Here is a 22195-nt window from a genome sequence, read left to right on the forward strand (position 1 = left end):
AATAGATAAGATTCTATTAAGAATGAGTTGTCATATGGAAAATATGGAAATGTTTCCATTAATGGGAGTTGGATATTAAGAAATATGTCTAGATTAGAAACTTTTATGCGAGAAGGATGTTCAAAGGATTGTACTTTGAGTGAGAGACATCACATCTATATAATTGTTTTGTAACAATTCCTGATAGAGTACCTTGTGATTTCATTGGCCGAGTCTTTGTGACTTTTGTGTTGTGACTTCACGAAAGGATCGTTGCATAAAATGTTAGAATCTGACATATTCTAAAAGTGGTAAGAATTTGGTATTCTTGTACTAATAATAAGGATTGGGGATTGTGAAATGAGTTTCATTGAAAAAGTTTTTCAATTGATCTATTTCACAAAGTATGGACCATAGGAAACCAAAGTGTGCATGCTTGGAGCATGGGACAATTGTGGTTATAATTCGAGTAATAAGTTGATTTTCTGAAACAGTAAGCAATGAATAATGAGTAATCAATATGGTGTTTAAATAAAAGTGTTTTTATTTACGCTCAAAAGCTTTGGGGACATATAGGATTAATATTATTATTGCGTTTCAATTTGCATGTTTTGACTTCCAGAATAACTGGGTTATTGGAACCTCCACAGTCGGTCATACGTTGGAAGTAGGTATGAAGGAAGACTGTCATGAATCTGTCTGTAGATTGTCTAAGTGTTTAGACATAACACAAGTTTGCTGCAGAGTTCATAAGTGCTTTAATAAGATTAGAGTATTGGATCAAACCCACGCTCACTTGAATCACTTCATGGTTTTTATCATGAGTAATTGTGAGACGATAACATTGTATATTCTTGAAACCGAGACGTGTGAGTTGTTATTTGCTGGTCGGTTGCACATTGATGATAAGTAAACGCACCAGTAACTTGGTGTTATAAAACTTATTGTTGTGTATGATTCGATTAGTAGGTGCAAGCAAGCATTTGAGTCGAAGTTTATCCATTCCTTTTACCCAAAGTGGGATAAAAGTGATATTTGTGGGCCTCTCGATGATTTAGTGATGACACCCTAAGCGCTTGGCCAAGTCGGGACTAAGTTGATGTGTTCAAATTGTAGTCTGTTGTCAGTCATAAATCGGAAGTCGGGAAACAGTATAGAGAGAATGATCGAAATTCATGTCTTGTGTCTATACGATATCTTGAGAATGGAGGAATATATAATCCCTTATCTAAAGGACACGCGTATCTGATAAGATCAGAGTTGACATCGGCTTTTGAAAGCTACGATTGCTGATCAGGTTCTGAAGTCATGCAGAACAGTTATTACACTTATCCAAGTGGGAGACTGTTGGATTAGTGTCTAAGTCCATAACTATTTTGGTATGTACTTGACCCGATTGTGAGCATGGTCCTTTTGGGTTGCCTTCACCATAGCAATATGTAGGATGAATTAAGGAGAGAAAGGTTTAATTATGATTTATTAATATATTATAAGAATAATATATTAAAGGAGAAATCATATTGTTTAATTAATATTGGTCAAGAATTAATTAAGAATTAATTTTGTGACTAAAAGAGATTAATTAAATTAAGGGGACTGATATTGTAATTATTAGATCGTTACAAAGTTGGGCTTTGGATCCATTAGATGGCAATGGACGAATTCTATATGGAGGTCCATAAAGAAATCGTCCAAGGGCCTTCTGGAATGGTCCATTGGATTGCTTAAGGCCTAAGCAGTCAGATTAGGGTTTCCTAGTTGTAAACCCTAATAGCCTACATGTATATAAAGGACCCTTAAGCCCCAAAAACGTGGACAAGTATTCTTTTAGGGTTTCCAGCCATTTTTGCTGCCTCCTCTCTCCTCCCTCTTCATCCAAGTTGCTTAGTGGTGTTTGTGACTCCATTAGAGGTGCAACACTTGAGGCACTAAGCTTTCTGAAGCCAATCAAAGCAAGGATTGATTGTTATTGCTATATAACAATAAAAGGTAATTACTAAACGCTTATTTCAGTTCTTATCTGATAGATCTAGGGTTTATGGCTTTGGATTATCAATTGCATGTTCATTAGACAAACTAGATCCAAAGCTATTAGGGTTTGCATGTACACCATAGGATTGATGTATTGCTCGAAACCCTTCAAATACATCGCCCACTTCGAGGTTCAAGCTTGTCGTGAGTCTCTCGTCTTACGAAAGCTTCACAACCCCAAACCTTGATATGTGCCAATGAGGGAACCTTCCCTGTCCACATCTCGTGAGGTGTTTTGGAAACCTTCTTTGTTGGGACTGGATTAAGGATATGGGCGGCAGTCTCTAAGGCATACCCCCAGAATGAGATTGGTAGTGAAGCTCGACTCATCGTGGAACGAACCATGTCCAACAAGGTTCTATTACGTCTCTCAGCCACACCATTAAGTTGTGGTGTCCTAGGAGGTGTCAATTGTGAAAAAATTCCACATTCCTTAAGATAGTCGTGGAACTCGATACTAAGATACTCACCACCTCTATCAGATCTGAGCATCTTTATCATCCTGCCCAATTGATTCTCTACTTCTTGCTTAAATTCTTTGAACTTTTCAAATGTTTCTGACTTATGCTAGATTAAGTAGATATATCCATATCTGCTATAATCATCAGTAAAAGTCACATAGAAGCGGTTTGCATCCCTTGTGGTGGATCTGAAGGGGCCACACACATCTGTGTGTATGATATCCATGTTGGAGATAGTGTCTAAGTCCATAACTATATTTGGTATGTACTTGACCCGACCCGGCATGGTCCATTTGGGTTGCACTTCACCCGAACAATTTATGGATAATCGTTTGAGAATAGTATAAGTTATGATTTATTAATATATTATAAGTCCTAATATATTAATATAAAATCATATTATTTAATTAGTATTGATCTATAATTAATTTAGAATTAATTTAGAGATCAAAAGTATGACTAATTAAATATGGGCTCTTGTATTTATATAGTGTGGGCTAATGCTTATTTGGAATGGGCTAGGCTTGCATGGAAAGTCCATGGATACTCCATGGAGCTTTAACCCATGGATCTCATGGAAATGAAAAGACATGGGTATTAGGGTTTACATGGATGTAACCCTAATCCACCACACTATATAAAGGAGGCTTTGGTTCTTGAAATTGCACTAGTTGATGTGTGTAAACTAAGAGGGCCGATTTCAAGAAGTTTGTGACTATTCTCTCAAGTTTCCAAGTTTGTGGTGATTTGTGACTTCCATTTGAGGCATCCACATTATTGGTGCTAGGCTCTCAAACTCCAAGCAATCAACTACTACTACAATGTAAGTAATTCTACTAGTTTTATTTGATTCAAGTACCCCATGCCATGCTAGTTAGGGTAAGAACCTTGGAAAAATAATTATTTGCATGTATCTTAGTCAAACATAGATCCAAGGTTTCTAGGGTTGCATGTACACCATAGGAGTGTTAGAATGCTGAAAACCCATCAATCCAACAATCCCTCACCTCTTTCACAAGTACCAGTGAAAGATGATTTAGTCATCTTTCCAAGCAAACAAGACTCGCACGTGTCATCTGACCTTAGGTCAAATGACTCCAACACTCCATCCTTTTGGAGTTCGGAAATGCGCTTCTTGTTGACATGTCCAAGACGACAATGCCACAAGCATGCCTTCTCTAATTCATTAGATGAATCAATATGCAACACATTATTTCCTAAGTTATCTACAACCATCACAGTTTCATATATACCATTACAAGGAAATGCTTCAAAATAAAAAGTACCATTATAATAAGCATTTATAGAACCACTTTCATTATTAAACTAATATCTGAAGCCTTGTCTGTACAAACCATGAAAAGAAATAATATTCCTCGTCATTTCTGACGAGTAGCAATAACTATTCAAATATAAAACTAACCCACTACTAAGCACTAAAGAGTAAACTCTGATCTTGGTAACAGGCGACAATTTCCTATTTCCCATTATCAGGCTCATCTTCCTATGCTCCACATCCCTACTTCCTCTTAGGCCCTGCAAATTAGAACAAATGTGAAAACCACATACTGTATCAAGGACCCTAGAACTAGCATGTGATGAGTTATTAGACAGAATAGTACAAATACCTACAAATATGGGCTTTATCTTCCCATCCTTGATGTCCTGCGAGTACTTCGGGCAACTTCGTTTCCAATGCCCCTTGTCTTGGCAATAGAAGCATGTTGCTTCTTTTGGATCAGAGGAAGGAGGAGCAGAACTGGTTTTTCCTGTGGATCCACTTGAAGGGCACACTCGAGATTGAAACATGCCATTGAAGAAAGTTCAATGAATCTCAAGGAATCTAGGAGTTTCTAAACCAATTAAAACCTAATTAAATATTTCGTTTTTCATGGTGGAAATTGGTGAATCGTCATTCACCTACCTTCAAATATCTTATAGCTTAGATTACGGCATCCCTCTTCTAAGTTATAAAATATTGTGTTGGGTCCTAGCCTTAATATTACATTTGAGTGTTTTGTTAAGGACTATCTCTATATCTAATCTAATCTATTCCCTCTTCTTTTCAGATGTCTTCCAATAACAATGCTTCTGGCTCAAACCCTACTAACTCCTTCTCTCTCATGAATCTTTGTGGGAGAGTCATCTTTGATGGGTCCAACTTTACAGATTGGATCAGAAACATCAGGATGGTCACTCGGTATGAGAACAAAGAATATGTTCTCGACAAGGAGCTGAAGGTACCCGAGCCAACTGCTACTCCTGAAGAGCTTGCTGAATATGAGGTACATGAAAGAGATGCTACAAAAGTGACATGCATCATGATGGCCACCATGACAGCCGAGCTCCAAAAGTCCTATGAGGACTATTATCCTTTTGAGATGCACCAGGACTTGATGGACCGCTACCATCAAAGTGCTCGTCAAGAGCGATATGAAATAATCTCCTCCATGATAACAACCCGAATGAAGGATGGTGAACCCATCACGAGCCACATGCAGAAAATGCAAAGGTATGTGGACCGTTTACTGAAGCTGAATGTGAACTTCCCTGAGGAGTTAGCAATAGACATCATTTTACACTCCTTGCCATCGTGTTATGATCAATTCCGCATGACATATCACATGAACAAGGAAGAAGTCACCCTCAGCAAACTTCAAGGACTCTTGAAGACCGCCGAAAGTGGTCTAAAGGGTAAGTCGGTTGTTACTACTCCTACTCCTACTCCAACTGCGGCCAATGTCTTGGCAATCGAGCATGGCAAAGGGAAGAAGAGAAAGAACCCTTCTAAGGGTACCAAGGGTAAGACCCTTGAAGGCTCCTCTTCAAGCAAAACCAAGAAAGGTTTTGTCACTCCTTCTGCTAACCCTAATGAGGCTGAATGCTTCTATTGCCATGAAAAGTCGCACTGAAAGCGAAACTGCCCAAAGTACCAGCAAGATTTGAAGGATGGGAAAGTAAAACCCAACCATGCAGGTATATACACTATATTGTCTAATAATTCACCTCATTCTAAGTCTTGGGTCCTTGATACAGGTTGTGGTATTCACATATGTTGTGATTTGCAGGGACTAAAAAGAAGTGAGAATGTGGAGCAGGGAAAGATAAACTTGATCATGGGAAACAGGAAAGCTTCACCTGTCACGAAGATATGAGTTTATTCCTTAGTGCTAAATAGTGGGTTTACATTAGATTTGAATAAATGTTATTATTCGCCAGAAATGGCAAGAAATGTTATTTCCTTTCATGCATTGTATAAACAAGGTTTTACCTTTTATTTTGATAATAATAATGGTAGTATTGATGCTTTCTTTAATAATGTTCTTTATTTTAAAGCATTACCTTGTGATGGCGTGTATGAAACTGTATCTATTGTAGATAATCTAGGAAATAATGTATTGTGTATTAACTCTTCCACTAGCTTAGATAAAGCATCCTTATGGCATTGTCGTCTTGGACATGTAAGCAAGAAACGCATAGGCCAACTCCAAAAGGATGGAGTCTTGGAGTCATTTGACCTAAAGTCAGATGATAGTTGTGAATCTTGTTTGCTTGGTAAAATGACAAAGTCACCTTTTACTGGCACTTGTGCTAGGGGTGAAGGTTTGTTGGACCTCATACACACGGATGTGTGTGGACCCTTCAGAACCGCCACAAGAGATGCTAATCGATTCTATGTGACTTTTACTGATGATTTTAGTAGATATGGATATGTCTACCTAATCAAGCATAAGTCAGAAACCTTTGAGAAATTCAAAGAGTTTAAGCAAGAAGTGGAGAATCAGTTGGGCAGGAACATTAAGATGCTTCGATCCGATCGTGGTGGTGAGTATCTTAGTACTGAGTTCCTTGACTATCTTAAGGAATGTGGGATTGTCTCACAATTGAAACCTCCTAGGACACCACAGTTGAATGGTGTAGCTGAGAGGCGCAATCGGACCTTGTTGGACATGGTTCGTTCCATGATGAGTCGAGCTTCGCTACCAATCTCATTTTGGGGGTATGCCTTAGAGACTGCCGCCCATATCCTTAATCTAGTCCCTACAAAGAAGGTTGCCAAAACACCTCACGAGGTGTGGACTGGAAAAGTTCCCAATCTAGACCACATCAAGATTTGGGGTTGCGAGGCTTTCGTGAGACGCGAGACTCACGATAAGCTCGAACCCCGAAGCGAAAGGTGTATTTTCATCGGCTACCCACAGAAATCCTTTGGTTACATCTTCTACAGACCCAGTGATAATGTGGTCTTTGTAGCAAGAAGAGGATTCTTTCGAGAGAGAGAATTCATGAGCCAAGGAGACAGTGGGAGGTAAATTGACCTTGAGGAAATTCAAGAGTCAAGTGGTGAAGGAACCTCAAACCCTAGCCCTCAACCTGAGGAGGAAACTCCTGTTGAGCCGACTGAAGAATCTATACCTCTGAGGCGTTCCACCAGAGTTAGGAATGCACCTGAGCATTATTATGGTTTTCATATTACTGCAGAAGGTGAGACACTTATCAGTGATAACACACTGGTAAATCTGGATGAGCCTAACAGCTACACGGAAGCCATGGCAGGCCCTGAGGCTGCTAAATGGAAAGAGGCTATGGATAGCGAGATACAGTCCATGTATGACAATCAAGTTTGGAACTTGGTTGACAATATACCTGATCGTAAGATAGTTGGGTGCAAATGGATCTTCAAGAAGAAGACCGACATGGATGGTAATGTACACACTTATAAGGCACGACTGGTTGCAAAGGGTTATTCTCAAACTCCGGGAGTTGATTATGATAAGACCTTTTCACCAGTGGCCAAGATTAAGTCTATTAGGGTTCTGTTAGCCATTGCTGCATTTCATGATTATGAAATATGGCAAATGGATGTCAAAACCGCTTTCCTTAATGGAAAGTTGGCTGAAGATGTTTACATGGTTCAGCCAGAGGGTTTTGTCAGTACAGAGTACCCCAGTAGAGTGTGTAAGCTCAAGAAATCCATTTATGGATTAAAACAGGCACCTCGCAGATGGAATCTTTGCTTTGATGAGAAAGTCAAAGAATTTGGCTTTTCAAGGAGTGAAGATGAATCTTGTGTCTATATCAAGGCTTGTGGGAATATAGTCAGCTTTTTGGTACTGTATGTGGATGACATACTGCTCATAGGAAATGACATCCCAACCTTGCAGGAAGTGAAATCCTGGCTTGGGAAGTGTTTCTCTATGAAAGACCTAGGAGAAGCTGCCTATATCCTTGGGATAAAGATTTTGAGAAACAGGAGTAAAAGACTAATTGGACTTAGTCAGAGTACCTACTTGGACAAAGTGCTGAAGAGGTTCAGTATGGAAAATTCCAAGAAAGGAGATTTACCTATTCGGTGTAATGCCAGACTGAGTAAAACTCAGAGCCCGAGTACAGATGAAGAGATAGCTTAGATGAGTCGAGTCCCATATGCTTCCGCTGTAGGCTCGATCATGTATGCTATGACTTGTACTCGTCCTGATGTTGCTTTTGCTTTAAGCATGGTTAGCAGATATCAGAGTAATCCTGGCAAGGCTCACTGGACTGCAGTAAAAAATATTCTCAAGTACCTGCGAAGGACTAAGGACTGGGTCCTTACCCTTGGTGGGAGTGATGACTTGAAAGTAGCAGGGTATAGTGATGCTAGCTTTCAGACTGATAGGGATAATTTCCGCTCTCAGTCGGGCTGGGTCTTTACCCTAAATGGAGGGGCGATTACTTGGAAAAGTTCCAAGCAAGATACAGTGGCTGATTCCACTTGTGAATCAGAGTATATAGCAGCAAGTGAAGCAGCAAAGGAGGCTATATGGCTAAGGAACTTCATCGGAGACCTTGGAGTTGTACCAGCTATTAAGGAGCCCATGGAAATTTTCTGTGATAGTGAAAGTGCAGTTGCCTTAGCAAAGGAACCAAGGGATCACGGGAGATCCAGGCACATCGACAGAAAATATCATTTCATCAGACATCGAATAGAAGAAGGAATCCTCGTGGCAAAGAGGGTATCATCAGATGAGAACCCGACAGATCCCCTCACGAAGGACTGAGTCGGGCTAAGCATCTCCAGCATGCTCGGAGCATAGGGCTGAAGGATGATATTAGTTTTAGTAGTTAGATAATCTTGAAATTTGTAAAATGTAATTGACATTTGATGATAAATAAAAGCTGTTATTTATGAGTAAAGTGTTGCTATCTCTTGTCAATCGTTTACTATTATTTCTTTTTGCATGTTTTGACTTCCAGAATAATTATGTTATGGTTTATATCATATTATTCAAACTCTCCACAGTCGATCATATGTTGGAAGTAGATATGAATCAAGACTGTCATGGGTTGGCTTGTAGAGGTCTAAGATGTTAGACAAAGCGGGGCTACATCACTTATGAGTGCTCATAAGTTCTGAGTATTGGATTCAACCCACGCTCACTTGTATCACTTCATGGAATTTATCTCGAGTGATAGTGAGACGGTAATATCATATAAGTCTTCAAACCTAGAGATATGATTTGTTGCCTATGAGTTGGTTATGCATTGATTGCACGAAAACGCATTGATAACTCGATGTTATAAACCGTGCCTTTGTGTGTAGTTCAACAAGTAGTAGAGCAAACATATGAGTCGAAGTTTATCTGTTCCTTTTAGGATTAGAAGCGATATCTGGGCCCCTCGATGATTTTGTTTTGACCTATGTACCGGGCCCGGTCAGAACTAAATTGATGTGTTCAGTTAAGTTCTATGTCAAACAAATCAGAAATCGGGAAACAAATGCTGGACAATAAGCAAGACCATGTTCCATGTATTTGTCCGGCTGATATCTAGAACAGAGGATTATATGATCACTGATCTAAAATGGCGCTTCATAGTTCAACAGAGTTTTAAGAGCTACGATTGCTGATCGGTTCCTGAAGTCATACTTGTAACTATAGTTATTAGACTTATCCAAGTGGGAGACTGTTGGAGATAGTGTCTAAGTCCATAACTATATTTGGTATGTACTTGACCCGACCCGGCATGGTCCATTTGGGTTGCACTTCACCCGAACAATTTATGGATAATCGTTTGAGAATAGTATAAGTTATGATTTATTAATATATTATAAGTCCTAATATATTAATATAAAATCATATTATTTAATTAGTATTGATCTATAATTAATTTAGAATTAATTTAGAGATCAAAAGTATGACTAATTAAATATGGGCTCTTGTATTTATATAGTGTGGGTTAATGCTTATTTGGAATGGGCTAGGCTTGCATGGAAAGTCCATGGATACTCCATGGAGCTTTAACCCATGGATCTCATGGAAATGAAAAGACATGGGTATTAGGGTTTACATGGATGTAACCCTAATCCACCACACTATATAAAGGAGGCTTTGGTTCTTGAAATTGCACTAGTTGATGTGTGTAAACTAAGAGGGCCGATTTCAAGAAGTTTGTGACTATTCTCTCAAGTTTCCAAGTTTGTGGTGATTTGTGACTTCCATTTGAGGCATCCACATTATTGGTGCTAGGCTCTCAAACTCCAAGCAATCAACTACTACTACAAGGTAAGTAATTCTACTAGTTTTATTTGATTCAAGTACCCCATGCCATGCTAGTTAGGGTAAGAACCTTGGAAAAATAATTATTTGCATGTATCTTAGTCAAACATAGATCCAAGGTTTCTAGGGTTGCATGTACACCATAGGAGTGTTAGAATGCTGAAAACCCATCAATCCAACAATCCCTCACCTCTTTCACAAGTACCAGTGAAAGATGATTTAGTCATCTTTCCAAGCAAACAAGACTCGCACGTGTCATCTGACCTTAGGTCAAATGACTCCAACACTCCATCCTTTTTGAGTTCGGAAATGCGCTTCTTGTTGACATGTCCAAGACGACAATGCCACAAGCATGCCTTGTTTAATTCATTAGATGAATCAATATGCAACACATTATTTCCTAAGTTATCTACAACCATCACAGTTTCATATATACCATTACAAGGCAATGCTTCAAAATAAAAAGTACCATTATAATAAGCATTTATAGAACCACTTTCATTATTAAACTAATATCTGAAGCCTTGTCTGTACAAACCATGAAAAGAAATAATATTCCTCGTCATTTCTGACGAGTAGCAATAACTATTCAAATATAAAACTAACCCACTACTAAGCACTAAAGAGTAAACTCTGATCTTGGTAACAGACGACGATTTCCTATTTCCCATTATCAGGATCATCTTCCTATGCTCCACATCATACTTCCTCTTAGCCCCTGCAAATTAGAACAAATGTGAAAACCACATACTGTATCAAGGACCCTAGAACTAGCATGTGATGAGTTATTAGACAGAATAGTACAAATACCTACAAATATGGGCTTTATCTTCCCATCCTTGATGTCCTGCGAGTACTTCGGGCAACTTCGTTTCCAATGCCCCTTGTCTTGGCAATAGAAGCATGTTGCTTCTTTTGGATCAGAGGAAGGAGAAGCAGAACTGGTTTTTCCTGTGGATCCACTTGAAGAAGATCCATCATGGGACTTTCCCTTCCAGTTCCTAGAGGGAGCTTTCTTCTTTTTCCCTTTTCCATGTGTAATAGCCAGGACTGGGGTAGCATTAGTAGGAGTGGATACAATAGCTTTTCCTTTTAATCCACTTTCAGCAGTTCTTAACAAACCTTGAAGTTTACTCAAGGTGACTTCCTCCTTGCTCAGATGATAAGTCATCTTGAACTGAACATAACATGGAGGTAAAGTGTGTAAGGCTATGTCTATAACTAGCTCTTCATCAAAGTTGTCATTCAACTTGAGCAAACGATCCACACACCTCTGCATTCTTTGCAGGTGGGTCGTGATGGACTCTTCATCCTTCATTTTGGTTGCTATGAATTGCATGACTATCTCGTACCTTTCTTGATGCACTCTTTGATGGTACTTTTCCATCAAGTCCTGGCACATCTCATAGGGCCAATAGTCTTCATAGAACCTCTGAAGCTCAGGAGTCATAGTGGCCACCATAATGCACGACACTTTGATCGCTTCCTTGCATTTGGCCCTATACTCAGCCATTTCTTCGTGAGTAGTAGTAGTTCCATTTATCTCGACGAGTTTCTTATCGAGAATATGTTCCTTATCCTCGTAACGTAGGGCCATTCTGATGTTTCTAATCCAATCATTGAAAGTGGATCCATCAAAAGTGATCCTCCCACAAATGTTAAGGAGCGAGAGTGGGTTTGAGGAGTTGTTGTTGTTGTTGGAGGAAGAGTTTCAGCCAGAAGCGTTGTTTGGGCTAGAAATATGAAAAAGAAGAACAAGTTTTGATTAGATAGGAATTCCTTAATATAACACCCAAATGAAATATTAAGGCTAGGACCCAACACAATAATTCACAATTCAGAAAAGGGATGTCGTAATCCAATTGTAAATTATTTGAAGGTAGGTAAATGACGATTTACCAATTCCACCACGAAAACGAAATTTAAATAAATTAGGTTTTATTAAATGAAATTCCTAGACCTTTTTAGATTCATTTAACTTTTCAATGGCATGTTTAATATCGATTATGCAATTCAAGTTTGTGACTGTGATACCGAGGATCACAAACAAGGTATGAATAACCATGCAAATTAGCTTGGTACTCTCGATGTCATTTACCACCTAATCAATGTGTCGGTTAACCATACACGCTCCATTGATATATGATAATTTATGTGTCACCCATTGCCACTCTTTATTAGTCCATGTTAGTGTGTCGGTTAACCACACACGCTCCACTAACGACTTGACAAAGTGCAATGTGCAATTTCATGGATTAGCATCAAATTCACATTTTCCTAAAGTAATTAAGATTGGGAATTTATAAAAAACATTTAGTTACTTTATATTTATCATTATACTTATTAATGAGAAAATTAATGTCCTATCCTACCCGTTGGGCTAACGACCCTCCACTAATCAAGGAAGCGGCGGGTGAGAGTAGACACCCATTCAACCTCCATTTTATAGGCAGTTTCCTTATACCCCCCTTATAGATCGGTTTCATGAACGAGGCCTACTAACAGTTAGACTGACTCATCTTATACATATATATAAATTAACCTTTTAATATTATAATAATAGTATAAGACTGTATTTTAAAATTTTAAAATACTAGGCTTTTAGAATTTAATATTTCAAAATTAAACTTTTATTTAAATTTTACATTCCAAAACTTAAGGGTGTAATTTGAAACTTTCAAAATTACTAGATCAAATTTTAAATAACTAAATCAATCATATAATCTTGTCATTATGTTAAAATTTGACCAAATCCATTTTATTTGATAAGGAAATCAGATTACCATTCAGAAAAATCAATTTAAGGTATTAAAATCGAATTATGGTAATTATCCTAATCCAAACAAAATCGAAAAATCGAAAAATCAGCTAACAGATGAGTCAACTCGTCGAGTCAGGGCATAGACTCGTCGAGTTCATCCAACTCGTCGAGTTCAACATAGAACTCATCGAGTTTACCAAGCAGATGCGAATTCTGCTTTGTTTCAGCTTTGGACAAATCACTATTGCATCAAATATAACAGAAAAACACCCAAGGCTCTGATACCACTGATGGGTTTTGAGCATAACAACATTCCTATGTGATCATGCAACCCTAATTGCTTTGGATCTAAGTTTTTTTTCTAATTATACATGCAAATAGAAATTCCAAAGCAACAACCCTAATATTAGCATACAATTCGAAATCTATATGAAAACTAGGGTTAGAAGATTACCTTGCTTGTTATCTAGTAATAACAAGTATTCCTTGGTTGATCTTGACTTCTGAAAGCTTAGTGCCTCAAGTGTTGCACCTCTAATGGAGTCACAAACACCAATAGCAAAGGATGGGAGGAGAGAGGTGGTAAAGCACTATAACTTTCGGCTAGGGTTCTCCAAGAAAGCAAGTGGCCGAAAATCATATGCCAGGGGGTCTTTATATAGCTGAGGCTGCTAGGGTTTTCAGGTGGAAACCCTAATTTCCTTGCTTATGTCTTAAGCAGTCCATGACCCTCCACAATAGAAGCCTTGGACGAAATTTGATATGGCCTCCTATAGATTTCATCCACTCCCTTCTAAAGGAGTCCACCAGCCCAACTCTGCAACTATCATTGATTTGCATAACTAGTCCCCGTTCTTTTAATCACTTCCTTTAATCCCAAAATTAATATCAAATTAATTTCTGATTAAATACTAATTAAATAATATGATTTCTAATTAATATATTATTCTTATAATATATTAATAAATCGTTAATTAACCTCTTTCTCCAAAAGTCATCATGTCAAGTTGCTATGGTGAAGGCAACCCAAAAGGACCATGCTACTATCCAATCAAGTACATACCAGTTATAGTTATAGGCTTAGACACCTGATCCAACAATAAGAACATAGATTGATCAATCCAAGTACAAATAAAAATAAAGAAAAATACGATTTCGATGTATTAGATTAGTCTAACAAGAAACAAGAATGAATCAGCATCAGAGGAGGTATAATCGATTTACAAACTCTAAAGCAAGTCGTGAATGATAAAACAAATCACGTGATCTAATGATGATTAGATGGAACAATCAAATATCGTTATCAAGGAATCGATTCAGATATCATTACTAAGGAATCACATGTTTTGCAAATTAGGCCAGATCCTCTCTTTATCAATACCTGGTGAATCAGAGGAAGAAGATTGGAGCTCCATTGTTCATCATCTTCTTTGTGAACCACATCTTTAGCTCTAACAATCAAAAAACTGAATCGAGCCCCAAAACATTTCTCTTTCCTTTTGATAAACCCCAATACACCACAACCCTCCACCATTGGAGTTGAGTTCACCACTAATTCGTCCCTCGCTTATCTAGGGTCTTCATCTGTCAAACAACCATCTCAACTCGAAAAAAAATCAAAATGAAAAAAGCAAGGTGTTGGTTCATGTATGATTCAACCCATATACTGATTAATTTTCATCACCCAACAAACACCACATTTATATGCCACCTGCAAACTTGATTTCCCCATCATCATTTTTGTCATAAAGAAAATGGAATCCCAGATTTTCGGATGTGGGTTTGATCGGGAAAGGCAGTTGATAGTTTATTTTATTTCCTTCCTTTTTTATAGTTTATTTTAGTATTTTTCACTCTTTTTATTAGTATTTCATTGTATATTCTTTATTTTCTTTATCATGGATCGTGTCGGGTACTTTCTATTTTGCATGAGGTATTTTGCAGGGTTTTGGAGCTCGTTGCGGTTGTGGATTAGCTTGGAGAAGGGCTTTGTGGGCTTTCGAGGCGTCATTGGGCTTTACGGATCCATCAAAGGAGAATTGGGCTTAAAAATTGAAGACTTGGATGAAGTGGGCTTATGAAGATGGGTCTTGGATTCTTATTTTGGGCTTGGACTATCCACATTTGAAGCTTGAAGACGATTGGCCAAATTTGAATCATGTGAGGTGTGGAGGGGACCAAGGGAATCTTGAGTAGTGGAGTGGTGTAGTGGAGAAAAAAGAGCCAATAGCATTCCAGCGACACTTGTGAGGGTGGAGTCTCAGTCGCGCAACACTTGCGAGGGTACCCGCGCAACTGTATACTTTTGGGCATTTTGATCATTTTGCTCACCATTTACTTTGGGGTTAGGTCTAGTAGCTCACACTTCGATTTTCCACCATTAGAGAGCACTGGAGGCGATTTTTGGGAGCTTGATACACATTCTTCTCATCTTTCTACCAATTGTTAGTTTCTTGATGCAAAAAACCCTTTTGTGATTGTTATTTTGTTGCCATAAGTGGCTAGTTTCTTTAATTTGGTTAACTTTTGCTAAAGCCCTTGAATATTTGTGGGTTTTGAAGGATTCACGCTTGATTGTCATTTTTCTTATGTTTATGATTCTAGTTCATATTTCTTATGCTTGTTTAATACTTTGATCATGAGCTTGGTACTTGAATGAGCAATTGTTGGTTTATTTTCTTTGGTTTTGCATTGAATCATTGAATTTACTTAGCACAAGGGATTTATGATGGTAGAAATCATCTCTAGCTTATGAATCATGACTCATTTATGGATGTGTAAGCATTGAAATCTTCTAGGAATGGGTGATTCTTTCATTCTTAAGGCTAATCAACTTTCTTAGGTTCAATTGCTTCAATTGAATCCTTGATTTTGATTAAGAAGGTGTGTTGTGGGCTCCCAAACCTCCATACTACCTATGAGGAATCTTGGCATATCATGCTTCATGATTGCTATAACCAATTTGGGATGAATGATAAGCTTCATATTGAATCCTAATGATAAGCACACAAATGTTCATTGTGTTGAATTACATTAGTTGACCAATTCTCTCCAATATTTGAGCATCTCACCATCTTGCTTAATTGCAAGCTTTTTAGTTATTCAAGTCTTTTAGTTTTCAAGCAATCACACCCCCCCTATTTAGTTTAATTGTAGTTAGTTTTATTTCACTAGTTCTATTGGATTACATTGGTGATTGAATACAACCATCTCCCCGAGGATCGATACCCATCTTTACCATTATATTACGTTTTATTTGAAAACAAAGGATGTAAATTGCTTGGTGGACTTGACATCCCACCAGCAGTGACAGAGTGTGAGGATTGTGATCAGGGTAAGGATGATAAGAGTTTCAACCGGACAGGAAGGGAGGGAGAAGACGATGAGATGAGGATGATATATGTTTGTTTTTAATTTCTAAAAAGTGTGTTTTTTTAGAGAGAGAGAGAGAGAGAGAGTGAGAGAGAGAGGGAGAGAGAGAGAGGATATGTGGATCCTCTTTTATATTTTTCGTTATTAAATTATTAAAAAAACATTAAAAATGTAAAAATATAAATAAAAGGGTATAATAGTCATTTTAATTTTCGGAGAGACCAAAACCACATGCAAACTAGGCCAAAAGGACTATGAAGATAAAAAAAGTTGAGGTTTAAACTAAACCTCAAAAAAATGCATACCGCATGGACTATTTTTGCAGTTTTGTCTTATTAAAAGACAGTTAAAATGTCATTTTTAATATATAAATTCGACATAATATTTTATGATTTATGATTACAATCATCGTTAAAAGATATTTAATTACATTAATTTGACATAATATTTTATGATTTATGATTTATGATTACAATTTCAAATTAATGTTGTTGAAGTGTTTATTTTAGCCTTTATTATAATAAATACATAGATATTAATTTGCAAATTTGTGAGGCTATTCATTTTGTTTTACTTTTTTTCTAGCGTTAAAAAGGCTAAAAGTAGAGTACATTACAAGGGTTTGAACATTGAATACAAGGTGCCAAAAAAAAAATATTTTGGAAATATAGATTTTGGTGTTGTTTGTTTTTTGTCTGCAGAACTTTTTGGTCTTTTCTGTCTGCTCCGCGCAGACCATGCAGACGTTAACCTTTGCACACTGTTTGTTTTTTTGAAAACTGCAGACCCAAAAAATGTCTGCGCGCCTCTTCTTGGTGCAGATGTAGACCAAAGTTTTCTAACATCTTCAGATGTCTTCTAACCAAAACAGACACATATATCTTTATTTTTTTAGTCTTTTTTTAATGTATATTTATTCCAACTTTATTAGTGATAAACAATTTGAAAAAAAAGTTATAATACTTAAAAAAAAGGTTCGACGACACAAACATGATATTTTTGACCAATTATAAATAAAGATTTATTACAATAATGGTGGTTGAAGTTGTTTATATAAATATGCAAATATATATATATATATATATATATATATATATATATATATATATATATATATATATATATATTCTTATATTTTTTGTGCCAAATTTTATAAAACATTATTTAATACAATATCGTCAATTTCTTAAAAAAATATTTATGATACGTTTTTAATTGATTTAATTGAAAAAAATCGAAGTTTATTTCCATCAATTTATGTATCAAATTCTTTGATTCCTAATTATAATGTTTAGGTATAACTTTACTACCAAAATTGTTGGTTTTTATCAAATATATACATTAATTTGTACCATTTTATTTTCACATTTTATACAATAATACATAAAAGTTGATCTAGATTTATTTATTATTTATAACAAAGTCATAAAAATATTAAAAAGTCACTTTGAAGTTTAAAAAAAATTAGTTAATTTAGATTTTAGTTTATTTTAGTAGTCTGCAGATGTTAAAAAAACAAACAATATTTTTTTTCAGCCTGCAGACGTTTCGTCCACCTCTTCTACTGCAGAGGTCTACAGATGTGGTCCGCAGACTGCATACATTTTGCCCCAGAAAAAACAAACAACACCTTGAACTCGGTTACAATAGAATATCACATTTACATTTTTTTTTGCTCAAATAATTTTATTTCAAAGTTTTCATTCTTCGTAATCTCCCTATTTTAATAAATGAATAGGTTTATTTTCCTTTTGTCATGTGTCACCCTATTAGGTCTCTCCTAATTAATGTCATGCCACTTGTCAACCTATTGATTCTCCATTACAAGTTTCAAATTTCAAATTTTCCACTCTAATTACATTAAATTAATAACAATAGAATAAAAATTAAAATAAAATTAATACATATTATATGGTGATATAATTTCATGTATTTATTTAAATAAACGATTATAATTTTATATAACTAAAAAAATATCTCTTAATTAATAGTTTATTTCAAATAATGTATTTAAAATAAATGATTAATAATTTTGAGTTTTTACTATAAAAAATTAATTAATTTTGTAACCGTGGTTCCAATGAGTTATAAACTAGTTTTAAAATTAAATTAATGGTATTTTTCCGGTTACGATTTTGGTCTCTTACTATATTTTAAATTTATGTTTTTCATCCCTTACATAACTTTTTTATAGTTTTCGTTTTTATTTATATTATTTTTTATTATTATAATATCTTAATTAACTATCATTTGTGATGTTGTACCAAGTAAGCTACACTTTCAATTTTTTTTTTCTTCTCTTCTATACATAATTGTAAGGATTGATACTTTATATTTATATTTTTATGGCCCATTTCACAAAGAAGTTCGTTGCTGCAACACGTTAGGTGACTAAATAGTAATTATAATGTACAAGGTTAGTTAGCTTTATTATTGAATTCCGGTATTATAAGATGATTTTATGTTTATTGTTGGATATTATTAAATAAACTTTTGTCTAAACTTTACATGGTTAAAAAAGTATAAATCTTCTGTACTTTTTGAGATTACTCATACACAAAATTTCAGGAGTTTTATATTTTTTATTATACTTTATTTTATAAATCAATATTTTACACCACTTTTTACATAATTATTAAGGATGATTGGTTTGACAAAAAAATAAAATAAAAAACGTAATCAGCAAGAACTAATGCATTCAAATTGCGAGAGATATATATTAAGAGAGAGAGTCCCCATCTCACAATGATACCTAGAGATTTTACTTTCACATGTAATTGAATGCACAATAATAAAATTCTCAACGAATATCTACAATTTTTTTAATGCATATCTACAAATTTTCAGAAATGCCCACCAATATTTATTTCAAAAAGTACATACCGATCCTCAAACTTATGTATTTACCAATATAAACACATTGTTTATATGTATTGTCTAAAATGTTGTATATAAGATTTGCTAAAATACGAGTTTTAAACATGTACTTATCTTGGATGGTTTGTTGATGGCAAAACATGATTAAGGATGCTATGATTTATTACTTAATTGAATTGTGTTTTGGTCACCTTTAAATTAGACCTCTTAAAATTAACTTTATCAAGAACAATATACAATTATTATTACATTAAAGACAAACAACTATATTGTTATTGTTTTTAATTTTACCACTACAACTTTAGAAATAATCTCAATTATGGTCACATAAATAAGACTCTTTTTGTTTTCATTAAAAGTTATGTTACCAAGTAGGATATGTTTTAATTATGGAAAAAAAAAAGTTAGTATCAAGTAGTTTGTGCTCAAATTTGATTAATTAGAATATGTAAAAATTAGTTGCTCGTGGTGTATGTTGTAATAGCTCATTTTAACCCAAATCATAATATTTATTAATAATGGGTTTGCAAATATGATTGATAATACATTTTCGTATTCATATGGAAGAATGGTTCTTGTCTATTTCTATTTGAACTCACATAAAAACCAATAATCACCATATACCAAAATAATAGTATTTATTAGAATTCAAAATCTTGTCATCTACTCTTCTATCATCATTCCATATTCAAGGGTATTTATGCAAAAGAGTTTTCTTATACAAGATAACTTGGAAACTAAGTAAGAGATAATGACTAATAATAAATAATACTACAATTTAAATAATATTCAAACAATGATTTAAAACTTGCCTAATATCTTTAAAACTTAAATAACACAATGAAAAATATACCATCAATTATTCACCATCTTGACACACGATTATAAATTATAATACATAACCGATTTTACAAATATCCCTCAACCAAATTAATTTGTTTAATACAACAATTTTTTACTAAAAGATTTTATAATATATTTTTAATTGGAGGAGACATAAAAATAAATTTAATCTTGCCAAAATTATTGTATAATAAAATTGAAGAATAAGTTATTATGAATTTATGAATTTAGCAATTAGTCTATTTAAAATTTAATTTCTGTTTGCAAAGTAAAGTTAAAGGACTTAATTCGATAAAAACATTTTATAGAAGGATCATTTTTGTAAAATTTAAAATAAAAATACCCCCGCAAGGTCTCATCTCCCTATAAATAGAGGAACCCAACTATTCACGTAAATCAAAAGGTTTCTAGTTTTCTTAAAACTCTCTAACTTAGGGTTTTTCTTTCGGTTCTCAATCTCTTCCCGTCGTTCTAAATCATGGCCACGTCGTCTTCAAAGAAGATCGTTCTGAAAAGTTCCGACGGTGAGACCTTCGAAGTTGATGAGGCGGTGGCGGTGGAGTCTCAGACGATCAAGCACATGATCGAAGATAACTGCGCTGGCAGCAGCATCCCTGTACCCAACGTCACAAGTAAGATCCTCTCGAAGGTGATTGAATACTGTAAGAAGCACGTTGATACACCGAAAACCGATGATAAGACAGCCGCGGAGGATCTGAGGTCGTTTGATACCGAATTCACGAATGTCGATCAAGGCACTTTGTTTGATCTTATTCTGGTGCGTAATTCTTTTCGTTCACGTCAATATGATTATCTCTTATTGCTGTTTGGTTATGTTTATGCTCAAATTTTATGTAGGCAGTTTCGATATGGTTTTGGGGATAATTCTAGGGTTTTGCTTTTGTTTCCGATTTTTATAGCAGTTATGATTTTTCTGTTTTCGAACTCTCTGTGATAGTTTCTAACATATCAATTTTTTGACAGTAGTTTTCAGCCTCACACTGTTTCTTACCTTCTTCCTTTCATCTGTTATACATGTTTTCACTCTTGTACACCACGTAAATCAATTACATGCATTTATCATATAAATTGTTTTGTTGATAGAGATGATATATAAATAATGTTGTGGTCTATTGTTTAATGATTCTTGTTTATGTTTCAGGCTGCTAACTATTTAAACATCAAGAACTTACTGGATCTGACCTGTCAAGCTGTTGCTGACATGATGAAAGGCAAGACTCCTGAACAAATTCGCGAGCTCTTCAACATCAAGAACGATTTCACTCCAGAAGAAGAAGCAGAAGTGCGCAAGGAGAATGCCTGGGCATTTGAGTAAGTCATGTAGGTCTCAACTGTCGATAGCGTAGTAGTATATAAAGTCGGTGACTTGTTTTTTTATTAACTTTTTTTGGGGGGGTCTGAATTTTGTCTTTTAGACGTTTTGGTTTTGAAGCTACATATAAGCTTCAAGGTGTCTTGAATTCTTTTTGGTTCAAATGGGAAATCTTGACTCTTTTTTTCCCAATGTTTGAATAGTTCTTTTTTGTCATCTGGTTATGTGATCAAAGTTTGGGTGTTTGTTTATGTTCATAACTTCGTGAAATATCTAAAGTTTTTCTTTATCAAATTAATGTGTCTTTATAAATTTTCAATGTTCTTCAGCAAGGAGCCGTGACCTTATTATATTGCTAGGAGATGTGATTATTATTGTATATCTGTGACCTTATTTTTTATCGAACCAATTCAATCATCTATTAGAAATTGGATATTCCCAAACTGATCTATTCCAAATTGAAATTGAATGATTTTATCCAATGGAATTTCATGTTGGATATCCTTTATAGTTTATATCAATAGATGATATATAGTTAAAATATCGATATTAATATTTTTTTATAATTGAAATTGGATAATAATTTGATAATTTAAATTGGTTAGTAATGTGGTTGTATCGGTTCAAGTTTAATTGGATTTTCATTGTCATACAAACACCAAAGCTATCTAATTGGATATTGTAGTTTCAGAACCAACTCATCCAAATATATTGGATTTCAAATATATGTTGGTTGGTTGGTGATCGATTGACATATTATTTTGGTTACTTTTTTGCTCACCACTCTTGTTAATGGTTGTATTTGTTGTAAAAACATTATTGAAATATTTTCAAATTATTGAAATATTAATATTCAAAATTTTTAATTAATTAAAATAATTTAATTAATTCCAAAGTAATTATTAATTAACTTATTAATTTCTTTATAAATTTACATTTCATTTATCCTCATTTCCTTATGTTATTTGGGTCATGACGCTAATCCAAAAAAATCATGCTA

At 35.1% G+C, this 22195-nt stretch overlaps 1 protein-coding gene across 1 annotated transcript; it reads left to right on the forward strand.

The window, feature by feature from the left end:
• Positions 1-20278: 20278 nt before the first annotated feature.
• LOC145162502 (SKP1-like protein 1B) lies at positions 20279-21430 on the forward strand. The gene is made up of 2 exons (XM_079081624.1): positions 20279-20640; positions 21025-21430. The coding sequence occupies exons 1-2, from the start codon at positions 20341-20343 to the stop codon at positions 21196-21198; spliced, it is 474 nt and encodes a 157-aa protein (XP_078937750.1). The 5' UTR covers positions 20279-20340; the 3' UTR covers positions 21199-21430.
• The last annotated feature ends 765 nt before the right edge of the window (positions 21431-22195 follow it).

This window comes from Lactuca virosa, chromosome 3 (assembly GCF_052849685.1).
Source record: "Lactuca virosa cultivar CGN04683 chromosome 3, Lactuca_virosa_CGN04683_v6, whole genome shotgun sequence".
NCBI classification, from domain to species: domain Eukaryota; kingdom Viridiplantae; phylum Streptophyta; class Magnoliopsida; order Asterales; family Asteraceae; genus Lactuca; species Lactuca virosa.

Excerpts from the sequence above, each read along its gene's own strand:
- LOC145162502 (XM_079081624.1), top strand. The coding sequence starts at position 20,341 with ATGGCCACGTCGTCTTCAAAGAAGATCGTTCTGAAAAGTTCCGACGGT. Across the intron at positions 20,641-21,024 it reads CTTTGTTTGATCTTATTCTG|GCTGCTAACTATTTAAACAT; the intron begins GTGCGTAATTCT and ends TTTATGTTTCAG.